We start from the raw sequence: 24,170 nt of genomic DNA on the forward strand, positions 1-24,170 counted from the left end.
AATCGAAACGGTTTCATACCAGCTATTAGGTAACGATATCTATGAAGATGGAGATGGAGTAGAAGATAAATATGATGAAAACAAAAGTGAAATAGTAAAAAACTCTCATCAAGCAATGTAAAAAAAAATGTTGCGAAATAACTCTTATGAGCAACGGAAAAAATATTTCTCCGGCATAAAGGTTATCAGGCAAGGTAAAAAATAAACGTTGGGTTATAACTCTTATCGGCGAAATAAAAAAAATGCTCATCTAATAACTGTAATGGGGCAAGGTATTTGCGATAAAACTTATAACTGGTTTGCCCGTGGTCAAAATATTTTTAAAACGCCTGCTCCAGCATTCATGCCACACATAGGTCTGCACAGACCTGTTTGGTCCGTTTGAGCCATTGCGTTTGCAAATACGAATAAAACCCAACTTAAACTCAAAAGAGGTCTGACTTTATGCTTATTGTGTTCGCCGTAGCCGCTTCTAGGATGTCATGGAAGGATTCGTCTCTAGCACGCAAAACGAAAAAGTTATACACACGTTTATGTGCAAAAGGTCTGCACAGACCTGGTTGAACCTCCTGGGGTTAATACCCAAATCGATACTACCAAAGGCGAGTATATCACATATCGGTTATCATGTCGGTTAAGACGTCTTCATAGGGTAAACTGAACTTTGACCCCTGTGCGACACGCCTTTACCGACTTCAATCGAGGCCAAAATTTGTATGTGATATCTTCGACTATAGTAGTATCAAATTTGGGTATGAGATGAAAAAAAGGGTTAATTTAAATTTTTTGAGTCTCCATAGAGGAAACTGAACTTCGCTCGCTGTGCGACAGACCTTAACCGTCTCCAATCAGGACCAAAATTTAGATTTGATATCTTCGATTATAGTAGCATTGACGTAGGGGCTGAGGCTTAGGAAATGTGCAGATGTAAAAATTTGCTTCCTACATTTAAGTACCACCCTAATGTACATAAGTATGTAACCACGTGTATATAATTATACTAAGTAGTATGTATATAGATACTTACATGCAAATCAGCAATTGTAAATGAAGAGTCACGAATCAGCCCGCCCGCGCATTATGTGTAAAATGTGTAAGACGTGCGAATTGGCTGTAAATTGCTCATTGAACTACGCAGCTCGTATTAAATTGCGCATAGCTTACGAAATCTCGTTCAAGTTTAACGAAGAATAAAGAAGAAGGGCGCGTAGGTGGACTGAGCTGCATTTTTGCAGTTTACAAAAAAAAAGAAAAAAAAACACACTTGCAGTTTCGTTATGATTTGATTGTGTATTTACATTCATGCAAATTAATTTGTATTACAAAATTGTGCTAAAAAATTGTTTGTACACTTTTATTGTATTATTATTTGAACTTACTAATGATAGCAAGTATGCAGTGTTACTACTAAAAACTTAAATAAATTTAACTTTTGCATTTAGACCAGCTTGCCTACCGTTCCATATACCTTGCACACTTACATATACGCTTAATATTAAATGTTGAAATATTTTTCAATATTTGGTAAAGAATTTATTTCTTAAAACTATGTAGAACAAATCTTGCACTCATCCGCCCCCGAAACATGTTTGATATATTTAACACTACTTTGCCTATAAAATAACTCCATCTCCTAAGCCACTTCCTAACCAACTTCACCTTCACCTTCACTAGTAATGTGTCTCTTCATTGCGCTTAAAGAGAACATTCAGCAACCTTCATATATTCGTCCGCGGTCTGCCCAGCGATGCCGTTTGCGTTGGTGGTGCGCAATTCTCGATGAGTATCGCGCCCTCTCGTTCGCCGGGCGCCTTATCGTTGATATGCGCTCGCTTCATCGGGCGCTTACGTTCCGAATCAGAGCTTGGCGTCAGCTCGACAGTCTGTAGGCTCTGGGCGCGTTGCAGTGATAAACGCAGCGGCTTCTTTGGTGGCGTCGGACGGACAGCGCGCACCTCTGATACTGTGTCGCTGATGGGTTTGGTTTCATGCTCGCTATCAAAATCTAGCGACTTAACGCTGCGCATATCGGTGGGCACATGCGCATGCCTGTCCGGCGTGGCAGAGCAGTCGCGTCGGCGTTCAATGCTGCGCAAATAAAAGGCAACATTAGTTAGACCCTACTCAGGCGGGCAAAATCATAAAGCGCTCAACTTACCCATTGTAGTGATTCAAGTGTTCCACGCTGCGCGCTTGCATATTGGCGCGGTGTTGCAGCGCGCTAGCCTTGCTCGCCGTTCGATCATAGCGTTCGCGTTCACGGTCGCGTGCATGCCGCTCCTTCTCGCTGCGTCGATAGTGCGTTTGTTGCATGTACGCGGAATCGCTGTTGATGGAGATCTTCGAAGCGGACAGTGACTTGGGTGGCAGGCAAGGGTATGAGGTAGTCGTCGCTGTGCACGCGCGTTGTGCGCGCTCATGATGCATATCAATTTGTGTATTCTCCTTGATCAGCGTTTTGGTAACGTGCGCCACCGTGTTGCTTTTGCTCAAGCCATTTTGTTCGCAATTCTCACCAACCAGCTCAATTGGCTTGCCGCCAACCAAAGTGGTTATATAGTTGCCGCGTTGGAAAACCAATGGCTTGTTGTCGGGCGGCGTGGACGGTGGCGATGAGATGCTGATGCTGGTCACATGACTATTGGTACCGTTATTTATGTGCGCTGCTGAAGGTTGCAGTAGTGGAATCTGCGCCAGCGCCTTTGACTGCTGGGATAGTACCTGTTGCAAGATCTCCAGTTCCTTAGCAGTTTGCAGCTCGCGTACTTGCTCCTCGAGATAGGAAATACGATGCTGCAACCGCATATTGTTCTCCTTCTCTTTCTCCTGATCTATTTGCTTTTGCGGTATCGGCGCACACTTATTGCGCAGCACCACCATTTGGCATTTACCTGAATTGCCTATCGCTTTATGCAGTTCCTCTTTGGTGCGACAGGCGATAAGATTTCCATTGATTTCGAGTATGCGATCTCCTTTGTACAGGCCGTCACCTTCGAGCGCCCATTCCACAAAGAAGCCGGGCTGGTCGGATTTGGTGTGTGCAGACCAGCGGCCGGTGGTCGCATGGACCGCGTGTAGGCTTAGTGTGGCGCCAGAGTTGAGTATGCTGCGAGTTAGCAGAAGGGAGCGGTATTAGATAATTGGTGTATACGATTAAGAAATAAGTTCTTACTTGTAAATGGTCTGCACTTCAGGTTTTGACTTCTCCAAACGGGCTTGCAATGCGCGCGCTTCCTCGACAATCGATAACATTTGAAGTTCCTCGCGGCCAAGCGCATACTCCAGTTCCGCCTGGCGTATGCGTGTATCAATATTACTGTAAATATGGAGTTAGAAAGAAAACAATTGGTAAGCTCATCAGTGCTCTTAACTCACTCTGTTATATCTAGTTTCTCCAGTGCAGTTTTCAAGTTCTTGATTTTGATTCTCTTGTTCTCCGCTTCGGCTTTTAGTCTCTGCAGCTTTTGTTCTGCCGCGGGTTTCTCACTCTCGTCCAGCGGTGGTCCTGTGGGGCGCGGCAATTTGCCTAAGCACAACTGTATGCGTAGATTTTGTATGACTGCTTCGCGATCTTGCAGCGCCGAGCGCAGCTCCTTCGTTTCACTGCGACAGGATCGCGCGGAGAGCGTACCACCCAACGAGGAGAGTTTTCGTCGGCGTCCAGTCGTTGCGCATTGTGTCTGTGCGTTGTTAATAAGATTTGTTTTGGTTTCGGAAATTTTCGTTTCGACATTTTTATTATCTTTGTGTGCGTTGCATCTGTTGGAACGTGGGTTCAGAATGGTCTGTAAAGGTAAAATATAAGGTAATGAATTTAGATAAGAATAGCAGATTATGTAATTTATATAACTAAACAATTTTTCGGAAAAAGTGCTATTCTTAAAAAGGGTTATTATGACTTTGGTTTGATGATAGGTCTAGTCCCGTATTCCTCGGACTAAAACTAGTAAAACTCCTCAGTTGAGGAGGGAGTAAATAAGTCATTAGTTGCTCCACTGCTTCAGATGGAGAATTTGTAAGATAAAGGGCTATTTATTTCCTGTCTCTATGAAATCATAGTTAAGCCCATAGCTTCATGGAGTTCACGTCTGGTGGAATACCACGCTAGTCGGAAAGCTGGAGTGGGTACAACGGGCCGCCCTTATTAGGAACAGTGGGGCTTTTGGGAGCACTTCCACCCTGAAAATTGAAATGAAGGGCAGCGGTCAGATTTTGGGCCAGTGGGTGCCTAAGTGACTGAGGATTTGGACCATTTAGTATTCTTGGAGTCTTCGATTTTATGACAACGATCACCTCACAGACAGACTATCATCAATGAGTTCTTTTTTATACACATTTCCTCAAGGCGCACTTCCACACGTATGCGGTGAAGTATGGACGAGGTTTTTTGAAGGGAGCAGTGTCGTAGATGGAATTAAGGAAACAGTCAATGTGAGTGAGACCGTTGTGCTGTGTGTCCTCTAAGCTAGTAAGGGAATGCTTAAGCTCTGTTTCAGGTTCTTCTGATTTTTTCTTGGTCAAACTTATATAGGTAACCGGAAATGGTGATGTTGGAGAGCTCTGCTTTGAGGATGAGTTGATAAAGAAAATCACCTTCCAATGGGTTTCACCGAGAAAAGAGGGAACGGGAGAACCTTTGAATGCAAATGGACTACTCTTGGAAGGATGGACGGACGTGTCAGCGAAGAAGGGGAGCCAATCAAGGAGTCTACATAGTTGGGCTCAAACATCTGCAACTCTCAATTCAAATGGGTGTAGACATCACAGGCTAAGACAATGACCTCAGCGCTTCACATTTTGAGAGACTGTAGTATAAATAGCTTGGCTTACACTCTCCAATTAAGCTATTCGGTGCTGAAATTTGCCTTTTTCTTTATAGCTTAGGAGTTACCACCATTCGTATTGGTGTCGCAAAGTCTGAAACTTATAGCCCAAGGGCATCGTTGGGCAACCACCTAAACCTAACTTAACCCAAACTATTTATAATCAAAAATTAATTAAACATTTTCGGAAGATAAAATCATACAATGTGGGCATAAAACGAAAGATATGGGAGGCAAAATTAATTCTAAATTATATCTAAATATTGTTTTCACCAATCGACTAATTATGATATATTGTGAGGCCCTCTTATAAAAATATTTATATTTTATTTCACTTTTTATTATAAAACTCTTTTTTTACAATGTCTTTTGATTAATTCTACATATTTAGGAAACGTTTAAAAAGAATTTGCTGTACAGCTAACAGCAGTAGCCTTCAAAATACTTTAGCCCTCCATGACTCGCTAGTTTGGGTGCTTTCTATGCCATTTGAAACCATATTTGAGCGTTGCTTTATTTTTTTTTTCGCATAACAAAAGCCAATCAACATTATTTATCTGGAATATCATGGACACCACATTCGCGATTAGCCGGTAGCGAAACATCTGTAATAGTAAAGCAAAATTTTAATTTCCAAATAAACAACACAAAAAAAGTCAAATCAAATTACCAATCTTCTTTGGATAAGGCAAATTCAAATTATTCATGATATCAATAAATTGCTGCCTTGTCTTCGTCAAGCGTGGATTATATGTTTTCTCTTCCCAAACGCTGCTCTCCATTGTGCCTCTGAAAAGTTTTAAGAAAGGTCACTCGTTAAAAATTAATCTTTTTTTTTTTTGGAAAAATTTAATATTTACTCACTTGTAATCATGCGCTGGATAGATGCGGAAATTGTCGGGTAGCGTAAATATTTTATTATGCACATTATCATAGAGATGCCCGGCATCACCTTCTTGGAAATCAGTGCGTCCACAACCACGTATCAACACCGTGTCACCGGTGAAAATGCAATCCTGTTCATGTATCACATACGACATACAACCATTGGTGTGACCAGGTGTGGCCAATGTATCGATGCGATGTCGACCAAAAGTCACCGGATCACCTTCGTCCAGGTGGATGTCGGCCTTGGCACCACTCGCTTTGGCAATCACCGATTTGCTGCCGGGTAACAATTGCTTGAGCCAACCGGTGCCAGTGATATGATCTGCATGCATGTGGGTGTTCACTACGAAGCGATTGGATTGGAAGATAATGCAAGGTAAATATGTAGTAAATACGTGCAAGTAAGGATATGTGTTTATGATGTCTTCGTTGCGTGGTTGCGGCCTGGCGTTTTGTTTTGGTCAATTTGTTGCTATTGGTGATGTTCGTATAATACTTAAGTAATTGGCAGTGTTTCTTAAACTTTTGGTGCCATTAATTTTTTATTTAATTAAGATGAACTTCAAACTGACTTTTTAACAAAATAAGTTTTTAATTGAGCTTAAGGAAATTTATGTATGAATAATTTTAAAACTTTTCAAAACGTTTGTACAATAAAATTGTTTCACCCAGAGTGTAACAAGGGGTTAGGGACCTACCCTACTTAAAGGCAGCAAATACTTCCTTTCGCTTTTATTGAATTAGAGTGATTTAACTTCATTAAAATTCTCTACGAATTTCAACTGAGACTCCTTATTGTATTTACGTACTTTTTACATAAAGCTGATGGTTTGCAATTCATCGTTTGAATTCTTTTTGGCCTAGCGAGTGTCTCCCTGAATAACTATTACGTACTTCAATTAAGAAATAATAAAAAAAGTAAATAACGCTGCGTAAGTATGTATGTATGTATGTATGTATGTACATACAGTGACAAGCAAAAGTATTGGCACACAGAATTTTTCGCAATGTATGAAAGATTTTTAAGTCAAATTTTTTTCGATTTTTTTTTTATATAAAAATATAGTTCATCCTGATACAAAAAATTTAAAGATAAAACCTCTGGACCTGGACATATTTGAAGTTTGCTAACATAGAAAAGAATTTTTCAAAATTTCAAACTCGCACACATTCTCACTCACAGTCTCAAATGAAATAAATATTTAATATTTTCATCTATTTATGTTTTGTTTTATTTTTATTTGGCCTTTGAGTTGCTATGAAACTTTCAATTTTATAAGGTAGAAAAACTTCAAAAAAAATCCGATGGCCGACGAATTGAAGGAACGATTTTACCTTTAAATATGGTTTATATTACAAAAAAAAAAAAAACCTAAAAATAAAATCTCAAAAGTTTGTGGAAAACCCAGGAAAATTTAATAAATTTGCAATATTATAATCAGACGTTTTTTAAAAAATTCTAAGTATGCAGTTTTATATTTATGGCCCATCCAATTTTTTATATAACAAGGTGCAAGTTTAAGTTGCTGAAAAATCGCATTGATTTTCAGCATTTTTTCGACGCAACGGAATAAAAAAGTTTGCACGCATTGCCAAAAATTTTCTGTGCCAACACTTTTGTTTGTCACTGTATGTAAAAATATAAAAATGTAATAAAAGTATCGCAATTTCTTTCAGGTGAATTTTTACATAATTCTTAAAAAAAAATATGACTCTCGTTTTCAGTGTGCTTTCGCCGGTTAACTTAAAAGGTTTATTAAAACAAAAAACTACAATCTAGTTTAAACAATTTCAGAAAAATTAGCTGATACTACAAGACTACATTTAAACTTTAGAGAAATAACATGAAATACTAGTTGTTTTTCTTTGATAAAATCAGTAATCAGAGACAAGATCTTTTGTTTGCACAATACATACATACATACCCTGCAGGAAATGTGTCTAACTATAAGCTAACTTTAAGTTGATTAGGAAGCAGCTAAAAATCACTAATATCTGTATATTCTCTTTGACGAAAGCTAACTATGGCGATGGCCGCAAAATAGCCAACGGTGGTAACCTCTGCATTTGATGTAACTAACTTGTAACTAACTACTTTTGGACACAAAATATCAATAGGAAAAACAAAATATTTTATTTTTTATTTTTTTACTTTTTTTATTTTATTACATTTCATATTTGTTTACATATTCTGCTGTAAGGGGTCCCATATTCGAACTTCGTCAGACATACATAACTACAAAATGATAGTATGAAATTTCGATCTTCCTTTTTTGTCCTCAATTCGAAAAAGTATTTGCGAAGTGCAGGATATTGAAATAGAAACGCGTTTAAAGAAAAGAATCTCCTGCATTACTTGTCAACTAGTTCTAAGTTAGCTTTTCGTAACAAACTACAAGTTATATATTTTATAGCAATCCCGCTAAAAAGCTAACCACAAGTGGGTAATTTTTTATCAATTGATAATTTTTTCCTGCAGGGTATGTACTCATTTGACTTATCAATTACATCTGTCATGTTTTGTGGAAGATTTCATCACAATGTTCGAAAATTACGAGTGCGTCACGTCTCACGTCTAATTCAATTATAGCAACAAAAACAGCACCAAAACCAAACACCTTTCGCATACCTACTACTCACTCCAAATATATACTCACTTGCATATTTAAGCGTAAAACCCAGCTCCTTAACTAGATTTGCATCACGTTTCGCCTTTTCCAACACTGGATCAATAATGACCGCTTCTTTTGTGTTCACATCGGCGAGTAGATAACTGTAGGTCCAGGTGGCCTCGTCGAAGAGCTGGTGGGTGGGTGGGTGGTTATCAGAAAAATAATACCGATTAGTGGAATTTTTCCACAGTTACATATATTTATTTATTTGACACACCTGGCGGAAGAAGAAATCTTTTGTGAAAGGCGCTGGGGAAACCATTCTATTGGAGCCACTATGCTTCAGTCGATATTGTTGCAGTAGAAGAGATGCGCCGCCACCGTTTGTGTTTTGAACTTGTTGGACTAGTATTTGGCGAAAAGCCGAGAATGCACTGAGCGTTGGTAGCCGCATGGTGTGAGTTTTTAATGTCAGTACTAATAAAAAGTTTAAAATTTTACTCAATGAGTTTATTTTTTAATCAGTTCATCACATTTGTTGAGTGAGTGCTCAGAGCGCCAAGAGTCAGCCAACGATGGAGATGATCGACGTATGAGTATAAAAATAAACAAAATCGCCAGTGGAGGCAGCGATATCTATACAAAAAAAAAAAAAGGAATAAGTCCCCTTTCAGACAAGACGTCAAGTCTTGAAAGCAATTTTTTTCGCATTCTCTTTTGTGTTTTCTATTTGCTTCCACACGCGTCAACTTTAATTGAATTCAAGTCATTGGTTCTTTAAATGGGAAGCAACTAAAAAAATCAAAAGAGACAAGAAAACTTGAAACGAATTGACGGTACGGAGGTATATGTACTCTTCCCCTCTCTTCTCACCTCCTTCGCCTACGAACGAGCAGACTTGAAAGCAAGACTTGACGGTGGCTGAAAGGGGACTAATGAATAAAAAAAACAATCTAATAAAATAACTTGTTTTGACGAAGGCACTCGCTCTGTGTCATGGGCTCTCAGTAATTTTGTATTTAGTATGTGTGCAGCACAGCGTTGCCGTTTGTGGGTAATTCCCCAAATTGGTGGGAAATAATAATAATTTGGGTAATGTTTGGGGAACTATATCTTGCGGGTAAACTCGGGGAATTTGCTCTGTTATAATTTTCTATGAAAAATTTTAGTTTCATAAAAATTTTCGAAATAATTTTCATAGAGTTTCCTTATTTAATTTTGATTCTTGTCGTGTACTGTTGTTCTGTATTAAATGTTTTTTTTTTATTTAATTGAAACTGGCAACAATAGTAGTATTGTATTATTGCTGTGTGTATTTAATGTTTTATTTAATGCTTAATAAAAAAAGATGCAGAGAATTGTAATAAGTAAAATATATTATATATTTTAAAGGGTAATATGATGCTTTGTGAGGGAAACTAAACTTAAAAACATTTATTTCGTTTATGGAGAATTTGCGCGGTATTTGATTTGTGGGTGGGGATTTGTGGGTAATTTGGATTTTTTTTTTCTGGGTAATTAAGCGAATTGAAAACGGCAACGCTGGTGCATCGTGATGTGTGAATACGTAAAAGCTCCAACATTTCTTGCGTTTCCCCGTTTAATTATTATCTTCTCATTTGAAGCTTCTATCTACTCTGTTTTTACAAATGTAGATATGTATATTCCTCCAGAAATATAAATATTCCCACATAGCGTAACATCCATACATTTGCACATATAGACTCAACTGTAAACGCTTTAGGTAGGAGTGCGACTACGCGTTTCCAAGCACGTCTACTACATAGGTAGTCATATATTATCGCTGCGTGAAACGAATTTTAAGTTTTTACATACTCTCAAACATATATATACATACATACGCAAAGCAGGTTGTTGTTTTTATTTTCACTTTATTTATTTTTTTTTTTATTGACAACTGGTTTTAATTGTTTGTTGTCGATTAGTAAATATTTTCCTCTGGCATGCCGATAATCGAACGTAATTATTAGAAAAATGTTGGTGGACTTATAAAACACACATCCATATGTCAACAATCGATGACACACATTTGGTTTTGCCGATTTCTTCTTTACCTACTGATAACGAAGTATTCGAAAACGTTTGGGTGCACAAGTTAGGAACTAATACAATAACACTTTTACATAAGATTGCAGAGCAATATTTATTAACCTATTTACAAAAATTTCTAAAATATTTAACTTTGCACGAAGTATTACACAAAAAAAAAACAACGAAAATTCACGCGTCAAAATTTATATTTGTACATTTCTGAACATTGTATGTATTTGCTTATAGCAAAACAGCTGTACTCTCGACCGGCGTAATACGAAATGACGACGACTAACCTATAGCTGCCACCAGAAAACTCGTTCTCGGCTGTGACGCCAAGCAATACTCACTAACACTTACTTAGCTTTGTGGCATACAAAAGCTCCCATAAAAAGTTTACACACAGTTTAGTGCTCACAAAAGCGCTTAAGCAATTCGCATTTTTATAATATTTTTAAGCATTTCTTCTTTCCCATTCAATTAAGGGGTGATCCATCCCTTCGCATTTTAATTTTAAATAAAACACTTAAAACACTACTGGATGTTTGAATATTTTTTATTGCCCGAAATAACAATTTCTGATATATAATTTTTGAAAATATAGTCAGTCAATAAAGTTTAGGTACGGAGAATTTTTTACAATACGGGTAATTATTTTTCAAATAATTTAAAAAATTATCAAACATTATTTTATATGGAGCAAATGAGCGACACCTTCAAAAAAAAATAAAAAATTCTAAAAATCAATGGTAAGTCCTAGCCACCTCAAACTTGCACTTTGTTATACTAAAATTGAATGGGCTATAAAACTACATACTCAACTTTTCTCTAGAGAGCGTAGATAAGAAGTGCAATATTTGAGTGAAATTTTGCAGAATCTTCTTTAATTTTGCAAAAGGTGTGTAACTTTGATTTTTGGGTTTTTTGTTGTAGAATTATCCATATTTTTATAAAAAAATTATCGAAATATAAAATATTTAAAAAATAGTTGCCCGTTATTGACTGACTGTATGTAATTCCATTCAAATGCTGGCGCTGAAGACAGAAAATAACCGTCTACGGCGAGCGCTGCCGCATCATAATAGCGGCCCTTTTGTTGCCTGATATTGAAGCCCCTGATGTCGGCAATATTTGGTTCCAGCAAGTTATCGTGTGATATCCCACCTGTTATATGCACAGTCAGTAAATAAAGTTTAGGTACAGCGAATTTTATTTTTCACAATACGGGCAACTATGTTTCAAGTATTTTATTTTTCGCTAATAAAAATATGGTTAATTCTACAACAAAAACCTCAAAAATTAAACCTTGTGCAAAATTAAAGAAAATTCTTTATTGACTGACTGTATCTCGCTTCTTACTTTCAGATTCAATTGAATCATCCGTGTAAATTACTGTACGATAAGGTGGTCCAAAATTACACAGGAAAATCAACTTTTTGGTATTTTTCTGATACCACCCCCAGAATAATAGCGAATGGAACAAAAGAAACCCATAGTTTTTTTTTTTGAAAAACGGATGCTGATATGTATTTTTTTTGCGCCGAGTAGTGGAAACAGGAGTTTGTTAAGTGTCGAGATCTAAAACTATTTTCGTAGATTAGTACACTGCCTTTGTTAATGGTGCGAAGTTTCCATGCAATCTGTTTAGAGTACATGAGTAAGTCAGAAGACAAAAGTATTTCAAGAGCTGAATTTTCTTCATACAACTTCCAAGTAACGCATTAAAACTGCTGAAGAGAAGTATGTCAGCGAGTTTTATGTGCAAACGAGCCAGAAGAAATCGAAATGGAGAACAAAAGATCAGCCGAAAACGAAAAAAACGCGCGAAAGCAGCTGGACTAAATATGTTACATAACTACATACATTAATGTATGTATTAGAGCTCTTGTTAACAGTCGATTATCCGGTTAACCGATTATTTGAATAGTCGAGTAGCAACTTTTGCATTGACTGAAAATCGAATAGCAAGTGTTCGATCGTTTCATTAACTTCGACTAGTCGTGCAATTGATTAACTGTCATTATTCGAATTGTGAAACGTATTTAAATACAAATTTTTTCTCACTTCAAAACCAAAAATTTGCTTTATCCAAAATGAGTTTACGTAAGCGTAGCTGGGTGTGGAGCTTCTTTTCTAACTCCGAAGGTGGAAAAGAAGTCATGTGTACAATATGTGGACAAAATATGGCCTATAATAATTCGACATCGTCTTTGGCAACCCATTTGAAGGCCATTCGTAAAAGGAACAAGGAGCAGGACCTGGAAATGTATGTTTATGTTAACGAACTAATAAGTGGTAATTTTCTATAGTTTATCCTCCCCAGGACCACAGATGTAGCCAAAGTGAATGTGCCGAACCAAGCCCGGCAAAAAGTTTCAAGCGTAGAAGAAAAAACGAAGATGGCGAAACTATTTCAAACGAGCGCCAAGAGACCATCATAATTCATGCGGTACCACACCATTTTTGGTACTATAAATATTCAAAGCCTATCAACAGCAAAACTTATGAAATATTGAAAGAAAACAACTATTCGAATAGTCGAATCTGTCAAGTAATCGAATGAAAACAACTAGTCGATTATGAACGGTTAGTCGAAAGTGAGCGGTTAATCGATTAAAGGTATTCGATTATTTTTTGAAATAACTTTTTCTATTCGATTAACCGATTAACACACATAGCTTCTGATCGAGCCACTATTGTGACGGAATTTCAAATAAAAAAGAAAAAGGTCGGAATAATTTGTTAGAACATGTGTCTTACCGAATCTAATGTGTTACAATCCTTTTAATGTAGTTTGACTCAAATTTCCCAAAAAGGTCCACGAACCGAAAGTTAAGTTCGGTTTATAGAGCTTTAGTAGGGTAGGCTTTCCACCTTTTGTATGCTTGAAACCGGGACACTCAATTTTAGGAAAAGGGTAGGTATCAACTTCAATGCTTTACTTTCAAAGTTTTTTATTTAGAACAACAAAACAATACAAAATTTCATAGATACATACACATTTTCTTAAAACGATACTTAAATGATAAAACATGAAAATAACTTAAAAGATAAATTAAAATTGAAATAAAAATCATACCCAATTATAAATTTCTATATAGGTAAGCATGTACATATGTACATATGTACAGTGCCGCACTAAATTATTGGCACAGAGAATTTTTCACAATGTATGCCACATTTTTTACTTAAATTTTTTCGCGATTTTTTTAAAAATAAAATTGTAAGTCATTTCTGGACTTTGTGCGAAACTCAAGAAAATTCAATAAATTTGCATTGTAGTATAACTAAGTGCCAGTTTGAAGTTGGTAAAAATGCGAGGCTTCTTTGGAGTAGCCATGGCTGGAATTCTTTGTTTAAAATCCCTTCGTCATTAAAATAGCAATCGCGTTGTTGATGTTTACAACGCTTTTTTTGTGTAATTCACTCATTTTAACCGGGACACAATTACCTAATCATCTTTTTACGATTATCAGCTGATTCAACGGCATTGCACAAATTGTCAGCAAAGAGCTGTATGCAAAGCGCATTGGGCAGCTTGTTCCCGCCCGTTGAATCTTGTTGAGTATAGAATTAGAGAGCGACTTATCCATTGATGTCTAACAAACTGTGACGTCATAGAATATGATTAAACAGCTGTATACAAGGACGAGGGAAAACTTATTTTGGCAAAACAACTTTACCAAATCAGATTCATTATAAAACATTTGATTGTAAAATTGATTTTTGTATAGATAATAAAATTTCACATCTTACGAACTTCTTTTCTTGTGCACAAGCGAGTGCAGCTGCACTAACAATGCAAAATATGTGGCCACTGTCGTCACTATGCGTAAAAAAGAAACCATTTAACCGCAACTAGTTTGCATTGTGTGAAAATTTATAAAAGGGAACTCTATTGACTGCGCTCTGGACTGTGAACTTTTATTCTGGAGAAATGTAGTTATCTGACGAAATGTCCAATATTTATATATACGAAAGAAAGAAAGAAATATCCAGTTTTTAATTCTAATAGAGAATATACCCTTGTGTGTATGTATGTATGTATGCGCGTGCTGGACAATACCGCCAAATGCTAATAAACAACTAAGTAATTAGCATTTAATAAATTTGTGCGATACCATAAAAACACACAAGGTATACAAAAAGCTCTTAAACATTTTAGGTATCTATTTTACTCATGTATTTGAATTAGCAAGTAATCCCGGGATTTTCGGGACTTGTAATTTGCATTGATGGCAATAATAGAAACTCCTTTTCTTGACCAGTATTGGCTATATTTCTTTTTTTCGTTTAATAATTAATACTTTTTTATAAATGTCTCATTATATATATAACAGCGCGCGATAGTAAATTTTGAACACAAATATCAATATTTTCGCGAAACTCTGGGCCAAATATAGTAAAATTGCGTTTTTAGTTTTTCACTCTGACGTTAGTAATGCAAAAATGATTTAAAAAAATTCATAGAAGTGTGCTTAGAGAAGAAGTATGGGTATAAATGTAATGAGAAAATCCTGTAGAATTTAAACACATTCAAGTTTTTGGTGCAGAAGAGCTGGTAAATATTGAAAATGTCACTTTAAAAGTTTATCCTTGAAATTTCGCAATATTTGTTTTTGAAAAAATTATGTGTTACGGGTTTATATAAACTCGATAACATCTTCGAGTTTCGTTCTTCTACCTTTGTCTGGTTAAAAATTACCTATTCGTACTTGTGAATCCAAAAAATTTTAATTTTTAAATTATAAATAAATTTCCTATTGCGTTTGGTACCCATATTTTAATTCAACATTGCATTGGAGTTTTTAAAGAATTTTTGGAATTAATCATATCTCTGAAATTACAAATTCCTTCAAAATAAATCGTGCGGTCAGAGAAAAAAAAAATAAAAACGCCTCTTTAAATAAAAAAAGTAGGTTTCAAATTCATTTATTTATTATTTATTTCATGGTAGGAGGGGATCTCAAACAATATAGAAGAATTTTTTCAATTCAAGTTGTTGAAATGATAATGAATATCTAAATCCCGGGATCCCGGGATTGTGACAACGCCATCCCGGAAATCGCGGGATCGGAAAAAGCCGAGAAATTAACATCCCTAATATGAATATAGTACATATATATACACGCGTATTATCAGTGCGATAATAAAGAGCCGTCCAAAAATTTAAACTGCTTACTTACTTATTAAGAACAAACCCAAGCTTTTTCCGAATAGTTTTGCGTTGGACGCCGATTGCGGTAGAAGTGCTTTGTGCTCAGTTTAGGAAATTTTTTAATACAATTTGTGCGCGACAAAAGAGCCTACACGTTCGTGGTTGAGCGAAACGTAAAAATGACAGCAACAGATGCGAATTTAGCCAGCACAACAGAGTCGGATGCGTTGAAGAGTGCGCCAGAAGTTGCAAGTGGGGCAGTTGCAGCTAATGTGGCGGGCGCCCCCGTTGCTGCTGCCGCGCGCCAAGTGCCCGACTGGCTGCAGGCTGACCTATTTGTTGATCTGCTCAAGCAGAACGTGCCCGATTTCAAAGGCATAAAAAGTTTCACCGCCAAGCCGGCAAAAGGGGCTGGCGAAAATTATACCACCCTCATGACCGCAGTGCAACTGGAAGTGGAACTTTCAAGTAGGTTTAAAAACGTGAAATATGACAATAAAAAAAAAAAATCTTTGTTCCGAATTCTAGCTGGAAAAACAAAGCAAATTTCCTATATGTTGAAGCTGCCCATCGAATCAGTGCAGAAGTTGATGTCGGATAACAATATGTTTGACACAGAGAGTGCCATTTATCGGGATGTGATACCTGAGCTTGAACAGCTATATAGGGATGCTGGTATGGAAGTGAAGTTCTCGCCTCAGCACTTTGAGCTCCAAACGCCATCCGAATTCGGTGTTATAATCATGGAAGACCTGCGGCAGCGTGGCTTTAAGAACGCTAATCGCTTGGAAGGCTTCGATATGGAGCACACTAAGGAAGCCTTGAGAAGATTGGCGCAATGGCATGCCGCTACGGCGGTGCGTGTTCAAACTAAGGGTAAATATCCAAGAGTAGTCAGCACTGGTATGTTCACTGAAGACTTCTTCGTGATGATGGAGCAAATGCGTGAATCGATTGGAAAGTTGTTCATAGAGTGTGTGCGCACATACGACGGTCATGCCGCATACATAGATAGCATAGTAAGTAAATGTAAATGTTTTAAAAAGTAAAAACTTACTCAAGTCATATTCAAGGAAAGTTCCTTCGATAGTATTACTGAAGAATATCGTGCGGTGATGAACGCAGATCCGAATGAATTTAACGTTCTAAATCATGGTGATTTTTGGGCAAACAATATTATGTTCCAGTACGATGCTTTCGGCAAAATTAAGCAAACATACTTCGTAGACTTTCAGTGTACGCGATATGGCTCACCTGCGCATGATCTCTACAATTTGTTGCTCTCCTCAACACAATACGAAATCAAGTTGAAACATTTTGATTATTTCATTAAGTATTATCACGATCGACTTGTTGAGTGCTTGAAATTACTGAACTATCCGAAAAAGTTGCCCACCTTAAAGGATATTCACATTGCGATGTACAAATATGGCGTTTGGGGTGAGTATGGGAGGGGCGTATTTACAGTTGAGTATTACAGTATTAGCAGTTTAGTCAATTTTTGTATAAAAGTCTTGGCTGGTTATACCACAAACACCAAATAAATTTACTTTTCAAACTTTGTACAAAAATTTTAAATTTTTTTTATCAGAACCTTTAGAAAAAATTTTGGAATGCATTTTTTTAACCCATTAGTGTAATAATTTGCGAGTTTTAAGTTGGCTGAAGTTGTTTCGCATTTTTTCGATAAAAAGTATGTTCGACACTTTTTATTTATATGGAAGACACAGTCTTCGAAAAAATTACCAAAAATTAGAGGATTTTTTTTCGCAGGTTGAAACTTGCATTTTTTCTTACTACAACTTAATGGGCTATGAAACTGCATATAAAACTTTTTCTAAAGATTCTGATTAAAAAGTTTGAAATTTTGGTGAAACTTGGCAGAATTTTTATAATATTTCTACAAATTTTGAAATGCGAATTTATATGGTGTTTGCTGTATAACCAGCTAGACTTTTACAAAAAAATATTTAAAAAAAAAAAAAAACCGACTTCAATTATCATATAAAAATTTAGGAATACCGTTAATTTTTTCATGATCCAATAATCGGATATAAACCTTTCCGATGAAAAAAGAATTATCGAAATCGGTTGACGTGGTCCAAAGTTAGCGGTGACATACATAAAAAAAAAATCCGACGAATTGATAACCTTCTCATTTTTTTGAAGTCGGTTAATAACAAACCAAATAAACAAAAGAAAAATTGTCAAAACTGGTTAAAACATTGCACTCCTATTATTTTGTGGACAACTGAATGTATTTTTAGTACTGATCTAACTCGATGAAGTACTCTAAGTATTCATTATCAACTTACAGATCTCTAGTTTAGAGAAGGAGTTTTGGTAAACAAAATTTGTATGTATCTTACAGGTATATCTGCCGTTTCCGGCCATATGGCTATCGTGCTGCTGGATCCTACCGAAGCGGCTAGCATGGACAATTTATTGAGTAGTACGCAAGATGGAATGGATTTCAAAAAACTAATGTACACAAACAAGCGATATCGGAAACATGCTGAAGCCGTTTTGCCATGGCTAAGTAATCGTGGCGCTTTCGGTGTATAAAAAAAAATGGTGATATGACGAAATTGCCAATCACTTTTCTATTGTGCAACACTGTTCTATTTAATCAATAAACTTTGGTATATTCATATATGTATAATGTGTTATATAAGTACTAAATAAACTAAAAATTAAGTAATCGAACGAGACTTGTCTTATTCTGAATACATTTGAGGAAAAAAGGCATACCTTTAGCTTAGCGTACAGGTACGGTAAAAATTCACTGCAGCGCGTTCATTTTCCAACCAAAACGGGAAGGCTATCACATAAGCAAAAACCTCCGCCCGAAAACGCGTTGTCATTCTAATTGAATCACCAGAGCTTTCTAAATGCTTTTATTTCTAATCTAAGTCATACGACTTTTTAGCTGAATAACACACGCTACGGGAGGCTATAACTGATGGTCTGGTGGTTTGTCAATGACCTAACAAATTTTGGCATTTATCATCCATAAAATTTTTTGTTGTCATAAACGATGTTATCCTAGCCTTATCAATTTACAATCGGTTATATTTATTCATAAAAGTACTAAAACAAATTTGCTTGAATGCATTTTGAAATAGAATTTGAGTCATTGACCGATTATTTTGAAATTCTGACACAGTATCCATACATACATATGTAAATATGGACTAGGGTAGTCTCTAAAAAATAAAAATTTTGTTCTATGTACTAAATAAGGACTTCCATGAAAATTTTAAAATGTTTAAAAAACTTTTAAGGGTCGTCAACAAGATTTAAAAAAATGCAAGTCTCATAAATATGACCTATGTTGAAAACTACTCATTTAAATTCGTAATCATCGCCAAACGGTTTCATCAAGCAATATTAAGTTCCAAAGGCTGACATTGTTTAATTTTTTTTTTCGGAACAAGTGTTTAAATGTTTTCAAAATAACCCTGAGCTCAAAGAGCATTTCTTTATTGTTTTAATAACAATGAATTATATCAAATTTGCCCAATGTTAATATTTTCAACCCCTTTAATGCTGGTTGGTATTCAAAGGCTACATATACATACATGGTCAAAGCTCATACATATTGTCCTCAATCTCAGAAAGTTTAGTTAGGTTAGACCGGACTGTAGCTAGGCAGCAGGGGGCTGCTAACAGGTCTGTTCTCGTGGTTTATGCTCGCAAAGCTGACTAACATATATAGAGTGGCGACGAATAACTGTCACCCAGGTTTTGTTGAAAAAATAAAAGGGTCCTTTATAGATTTTGCGAAAAAAATATTTTATTGTTAATTTTCCACAGATTTTAATTTAACCCTTTTAATTAGTTTTGAAATTTTAAGCTTTATTTGGGTTTACCAGCAGTAAACACTTTGAGAGAAAAGCGGTAGCGGCGCGCAAGTCTTCGTCGGTTAATTTATCCCATTTCTTCTGTAATCATTGGCAAATTTTCTCTATTTTGAGTCCTTTATACTCCCCCCTTTTGTCCAACATAAGGCCTCATACTCAGAAATCGACCAACGCTATACAGTTTTTTTTTTAATTTGTTTTGTTATACAAAGCATAAGAAAAAATACACTTGTATCCTATAAATAATAATGAAGACATATCTTTGAATAGAATTATGCTTAAAATAAAAACGAATACAAAATTGGAGGAGTTCAAGAAGCTTCAATCTCTTATGAGTAGGGAGCCAACTTAATAATTAGTTTACCTATGATTTGTACTGAGGCATATCGGGTCTTTACTGTCACGCATATACAAGTACAAATACATACAGTATATTTTGCTTAGCTGCACATCCTTCTTTGCACGAAAAACTTGTGCACTTAACCGAAAAAAGGCACTTAAGCGAATTTTCTTTACTACTTCAATGAGGAAGGTATCCAGGTATATCTATATAACTACATAATTTAATAGCCATTTTCGTTGTTCTGCGAGGTGAGTAAAATAAATAAAAGCTTGTAAATTTAGGTAATTGGAGGGCCCGTGCAGGTAAACGTAATACTTTCATTGATAATTGATACAATTTTTAAGGCAGGTATCGCCAATGTGCAGGTATGTTGAATGCATCTATCGGAGCAGTTTCTTTATAAATGTTAAATATAATGCCTCCGATGCGCATTTTTGGGTAGGTATCTTAAATGTGCACTTAGGCATAAAGGCAGCAAAGCAAAATATACTGTACCTAAAAATATGACGAAATTCCACTTAGATTAAATAAAATAACCTTCAATTGAGTCAAAGCTTGTTTATTATATGATATATGTACGCTTTGTTTGATTACTTAGATAAATTACAAATAATATATATGAATGTAGTATACATAAAAATATTGCGCCTCATTAGATATTGCCGCATCTATGCTGATAAAATATATGCACATGCATATTTGTTTGCACCTATTTGTTCATAGAAAATATATCAATAATTCTGTTATCACAACGCTGCATTGTTTTTTTGGTTTTGTTTTACATTTCAAAAGCGCCACGATTATGAAGCCATGGCAAAACGGCTTCAGCATGTTTCCGATATCGCTTATTTGTATACATTAGCTTTTTGAATTCCACGGCGTCTGGAGTATTGCCAAGTAAATTTTCAATACTGGCCGATTCGGTTGGATCGAGCAACACAATAGCCATATGACCGGAAGCAGCGGCTAAACCTGGGAGATAAGTCAATGTTTATTTAATACGTTGAAAACGCTAAATAAGTTGATGCGATCGGTTGGCGATTACTAGTCAATAGTTAAGTCAATCAAAAATTGTGTAAAAATTTTATTGAACACAAATTTTACGATTACACAATTTTTGAAAATATATTAACAAAATTTTCATTTCCTTCCCATACTCACCCCATACACCATATTTGTACAGCGCTATGTGAATATCCTTCAAGGCGGGCAACTTCTTCGGATATCTTAGCAATTTCAAGCACTCAATCAGCTGGTCGTGATAATACTTAATGAAATAATCAAAATGTTTCAGCTTGATTTCGTATTGTGTTGAGGAGAGCAACAAATTGTAGAGATCATGCACCGGAGAGCCATAACGCGAGCACTGAAAGTCTACGAAGTATGTTTCCTTAATTTTGCCAAAAGCATCGTACTGGAACATAATATTGTTAGCCCAAAAATCGCCGTGATTTAGAACGTTAAATTCTGTTGGATCGGCGTCTATCATCGCACGAAAATCATCAAAAATATGCTCTTGAGTCCTTTGCTAGAATAATAACAAATTTGTACATACATATACATACAGTGGCTGGCGGTTACAGGGGGGGCGCGCGCGATGGGGGCGGTAAACGGTACAGTAAAGTGTGCTAAAGACCCATGCGCTCACTGGCACTGAAATTTGAGGACATATAATTTAGTAAATCTCGGCACTCAGCTCCGACGAAAGCACTTGAGCATCGAGCGCACTTTTCTGCATTCGCTTTCTTATATTTTTTAACTTAATTTTACTGATGAAGAAAACAGTAGGAAGAAACTAGCTTTGCATCGAGTTTTTCCACCAGATTTTTTGACAAATAATATACGATCTTTAATTATGCCAGCATCGACTCTCCCTTTAACTAGCCGTTGAACATTTCTGCTTGGAATCCCCTTTGAAGGATCCCCAAACTGCGACTTTAAATAGCGGAGAAAGCAGAAGTAGGCGGACAATTTTATAACAGAGTTTTATAGACAAGGATTCAAAATATATCCCTATAAGAGAATATTGCCCGACGAGACCTGACAGGCAAACAAATGGCTGTTTTGAAATTTTAGCTAAAAATAAATACCCCATAGGCCCCATTTCATATTTATATGTTTACTAGTTTTATTTTAAGATTGGTCCATAAAAAACATAATAACGAAAGAAATAAATGGAATGAAATATTGGAAGCGCAGAAAAAAAATTATCACAAAAATGCTATGTTCTATTTGACGTAGTCAAAAGTCCTGCCAACTGATAGATCGGTTATGTAGCTTGAGAAATAATATGTTTATAGAGAATTTTATCAAAGTTGATAAATCTGAATTTTGACAGGTTTTATAACTTACTTACTTAATTCTTAGGTGGATTTTAATATCGGAAGCTGAATCTTGTGAAAATTGCAAAATTGACTATATGCCCTCGTTATGTTCTAAAATAATCTTATCTTTATATCAAAGAATTAGTGGAATGCATGCCCAAAACTTTTCTAAAAATCTGGTTTAAAAATTTAAAATTTTGAAAGTGTTCGATTTTTTCGAATTTCGCATTTACTGGCAAATTTTACATGGAAAAATTATTTGACTTCAGCATGATTTGTTTATGAATTACGAATGAGCCGTAAATTACGATAATGTGAACATGCTTTATAAAATACTTTTTCTGTTGAAAATTTTTAAATCGTCAATATGGAAAGCCCGAAAATGACGCTGTTTGAAAGAATCAAGTTACTTTTTTCTATGTGTAGTTAATTTAACCTTATTTGACAAGTTGACCCAGTAGCCCCCCCGTCCCCCTCAACCAGAAGTCTCTATCCGCCACTGTAAATAAACACACCTACATACATATGTACATAAGTAAATAGATGAGCTAATGGGAATAAATAGATAAGAAGCTTTCTAATGAAAAAGCTTATTTTCACGATTACTGCAATTTCGTTCTCAAACCCACATACATACATATGTATGTACTTGCATACTTACCATGCTGTCCATGTACGCCTCATGCCCGTCATATGTTCGCACACACTCATTGAACAACTTTATGGACGCTAAGTGCATAGGTTTCATCGCCGCCAGAAACTCTTCTGTGAAAATGCCGCTGCTGACAATTTTTGGATATTTACCCTTAGTTTCGACGCGCACTGCTGAAGTGGCATGCCATTGCGCCAATTTTTTCAATGCGCACTTAGTGTGCTCCATATCGAAACCTTCCAAGCGATTGGCGTTCTTAAAGCCACGCTGCCGCAGATCTTCCATAAGTATAACACCGAATTCGGATGGCGTTTGCAGCTCAAAGTACTGCGGCGAGAACGTCACTTCAACGCCAGCATCCCTGTACAGCTGCTCTAGCTCCGGTATTACTTGTCGATAAATGTTACTCTCTACGTCGAATATATTGTCGCCCATCATCAATTTCATCACCGCTTCAATTGGTATTTTCAACATATAGGAAATTTGCTTCGTTTTTCCAGCTAGAGTTACGAGCGTAAATTTCCACAAGTATTAAGTTCAATTCTTTTTTATCAAAATTTAACCTATGTACATACTTATAAGTTCCAATTCGAGTTGCACCAGGGCCATGAGCGTGGCATAATTTTCGCCAGCCCCTTGTGCCGGATTGGCGTCGAAACTCCTGATGGCTTTGAAATCGGGCACATTCTTCTTGAGCAAATCCACAAATAGGTCAGCCTTCAGCCAGTCGGGTATTTGGCGCGCAGCAGCAGGGGTAGCACTCGCAGCCGCATCTGGTGCGCTATTTGGCGTCTCTGATTCTGATTTGCTAGCTACATTAGCATCCGTTGTTGACATGTTTTTGTTATTATGTATTACTATTCGCTCGCGTACAACTGTTTCCACTCTTTTTGTGCTCTTTTCAACAAATTTTACTAACAACGTTGTTTTTTTTTTAACAATAGTATACATATATACGATGAGCAGGGCACGTCTGTTGCGATCGCCGTTCAGCTTAAAACTATTCGGAAAAAAGCTTTGCTCTGATATTAATAAACAATGTAATTTATCAGACGACGCTTTGAAATTATACTTACGTACATACCCGTACATATGTACATACAAACATTCATAGGTAAGTATTTATACAAATCTGATCGGTTAGCGGTAGTATGATTTGCATTTTTGTAGATATCCGTATGCTCATTTACACGCATGTAAATTCGTTCGTAAATTCCCAAATTTCTCTAATTACAATTCAGTTTCAGATTTAATCTGTCTTTTCTTATAAAGCTAGATATCTGCACGAAAATGTTGATATTCTTCAGAAACTGTTAACGTACTGAAATCTGATCAAGACAAACAAGTCTACCCTTATTAATTCATTGACGACACCTTCAGGAAGATGAGGTAGCCTTAGAGCCATTTATAAGAAATCAATTTGGTAATCAAACGAATTCCCCCCAAGGTCCCTTA

General features: G+C 36.2%; 4 protein-coding genes across 5 annotated transcripts; 1 reads left to right on the forward strand and 3 right to left on the reverse strand.

The window, feature by feature from the left end:
- Positions 1–1,255: 1,255 nt before the first annotated feature.
- LOC118743969 lies at positions 1,256–11,755 on the reverse strand. Its single transcript, XM_036476732.1, has 6 exons — positions 11,735–11,755; positions 10,403–10,495; positions 3,376–3,785; positions 3,173–3,316; positions 2,159–3,106; positions 1,256–2,088 (listed from the first exon to the last, which is right to left on the reverse strand). Exons 1-6 carry the CDS (start codon positions 11,753–11,755, stop codon positions 1,719–1,721), a joined length of 1,986 nt encoding a protein of 661 aa, XP_036332625.1. The 3' UTR covers positions 1,256–1,718.
- Positions 5,176–8,813, reverse strand: LOC118743363 (persulfide dioxygenase ETHE1, mitochondrial). Its single transcript, XM_036475986.1, has 5 exons — positions 8,601–8,813; positions 8,369–8,513; positions 5,688–6,054; positions 5,494–5,612; positions 5,176–5,428 (listed from the first exon to the last, which is right to left on the reverse strand). Exons 1-5 carry the CDS (start codon positions 8,775–8,777, stop codon positions 5,373–5,375), a joined length of 864 nt encoding a protein of 287 aa, XP_036331879.1. The 5' UTR covers positions 8,778–8,813; the 3' UTR covers positions 5,176–5,372.
- A 3,828-nt stretch (positions 11,756–15,583) lies between the features above and the next one.
- On the forward strand, positions 15,584–18,231 carry LOC118743362. Its single transcript, XM_036475985.1, has 4 exons — positions 15,584–16,001; positions 16,062–16,552; positions 16,607–16,973; positions 17,905–18,231. Exons 1-4 carry the CDS (start codon positions 15,713–15,715, stop codon positions 18,096–18,098), a joined length of 1,341 nt encoding a protein of 446 aa, XP_036331878.1. The 5' UTR covers positions 15,584–15,712; the 3' UTR covers positions 18,099–18,231.
- Positions 18,232–20,287: 2,056 nt separating this feature from the next.
- Positions 20,288–23,706, reverse strand: LOC118743361. Of its 2 annotated transcripts, XM_036475984.1 has the most exons (5): positions 23,665–23,705; positions 23,291–23,612; positions 22,725–23,215; positions 20,901–21,267; positions 20,288–20,711 (listed from the first exon to the last, which is right to left on the reverse strand). In XM_036475984.1, the coding sequence occupies exons 2-5, from the start codon at positions 23,550–23,552 to the stop codon at positions 20,518–20,520; spliced, it is 1,314 nt and encodes a 437-aa protein (XP_036331877.1). In that variant the 5' UTR covers positions 23,553–23,612; positions 23,665–23,705; the 3' UTR covers positions 20,288–20,517. The 2 variants fall into 2 exon arrangements, with proteins under 2 accessions (XP_036331877.1, XP_036331875.1); XM_036475982.1 differs by having other exon boundaries at positions 23,291–23,706.
- Between the last annotated feature and the right edge of the window lie 464 nt (positions 23,707–24,170).

This window comes from Rhagoletis pomonella, unplaced genomic scaffold, assembly GCF_013731165.1.
Source record: "Rhagoletis pomonella isolate Grant_MI unplaced genomic scaffold, Rhpom_1.0 Rhpom_scaffold_00007, whole genome shotgun sequence".
NCBI classification, from domain to species: domain Eukaryota; kingdom Metazoa; phylum Arthropoda; class Insecta; order Diptera; family Tephritidae; genus Rhagoletis; species Rhagoletis pomonella.

What these genes read in the sequence shown, in the direction of transcription:
- LOC118743363 (XM_036475986.1), bottom strand. Translation starts at nt 8,777, where the DNA reads ATGCGGCTACCAACGCTCAGTGCATTCTCGGCTTTTCGCCAAATACTA. An exon ending in TATCCAGCGCATGATTACAA is followed by an intron (nt 5,613 to 5,687) that starts GTGAGTAAATAT and finishes AAAACTTTTCAG; the next exon opens with AGGCACAATGGAGAGCAGCG. An exon ending in GCCTTATCCAAAGAAGATTG is followed by an intron (nt 5,429 to 5,493) that starts GTAATTTGATTT and finishes TTACTATTACAG; the next exon opens with ATGTTTCGCTACCGGCTAAT.
- LOC118743969 (XM_036476732.1), bottom strand. Translation starts at nt 11,755, where the DNA reads ATGATTCAATTGAATCTGAAA. An exon ending in TTTCGAATACTTCGTTATCA is followed by an intron (nt 3,786 to 10,402) that starts GTAGGTAAAGAA and finishes TTACCTTTACAG; the next exon opens with ACCATTCTGAACCCACGTTC. An exon ending in GAAGTGCAGACCATTTACAA is followed by an intron (nt 3,107 to 3,172) that starts GTAAGAACTTAT and finishes GCTAACTCGCAG; the next exon opens with CATACTCAACTCTGGCGCCA.
- LOC118743362 (XM_036475985.1), top strand. Translation starts at nt 15,713, where the DNA reads ATGACAGCAACAGATGCGAATTTAGCCAGCACAACAGAGTCGGATGCG. An exon ending in ACTGGAAGTGGAACTTTCAA is followed by an intron (nt 16,002 to 16,061) that starts GTAGGTTTAAAA and finishes TCCGAATTCTAG; the next exon opens with CTGGAAAAACAAAGCAAATT. An exon ending in GTACAAATATGGCGTTTGGG is followed by an intron (nt 16,974 to 17,904) that starts GTGAGTATGGGA and finishes TGTATCTTACAG; the next exon opens with GTATATCTGCCGTTTCCGGC.
- LOC118743361 (XM_036475982.1), bottom strand. Translation starts at nt 23,666, where the DNA reads ATGTATACTATTGTTAAAAAAAAAACAACGTTGTTAGTAAAATTTGTT. An exon ending in ACTCGAATTGGAACTTATAA is followed by an intron (nt 23,216 to 23,290) that starts GTATGTACATAG and finishes TCGTAACTCTAG; the next exon opens with CTGGAAAAACGAAGCAAATT. An exon ending in GTACAAATATGGTGTATGGG is followed by an intron (nt 20,712 to 20,900) that starts GTGAGTATGGGA and finishes CTTATCTCCCAG; the next exon opens with GTTTAGCCGCTGCTTCCGGT.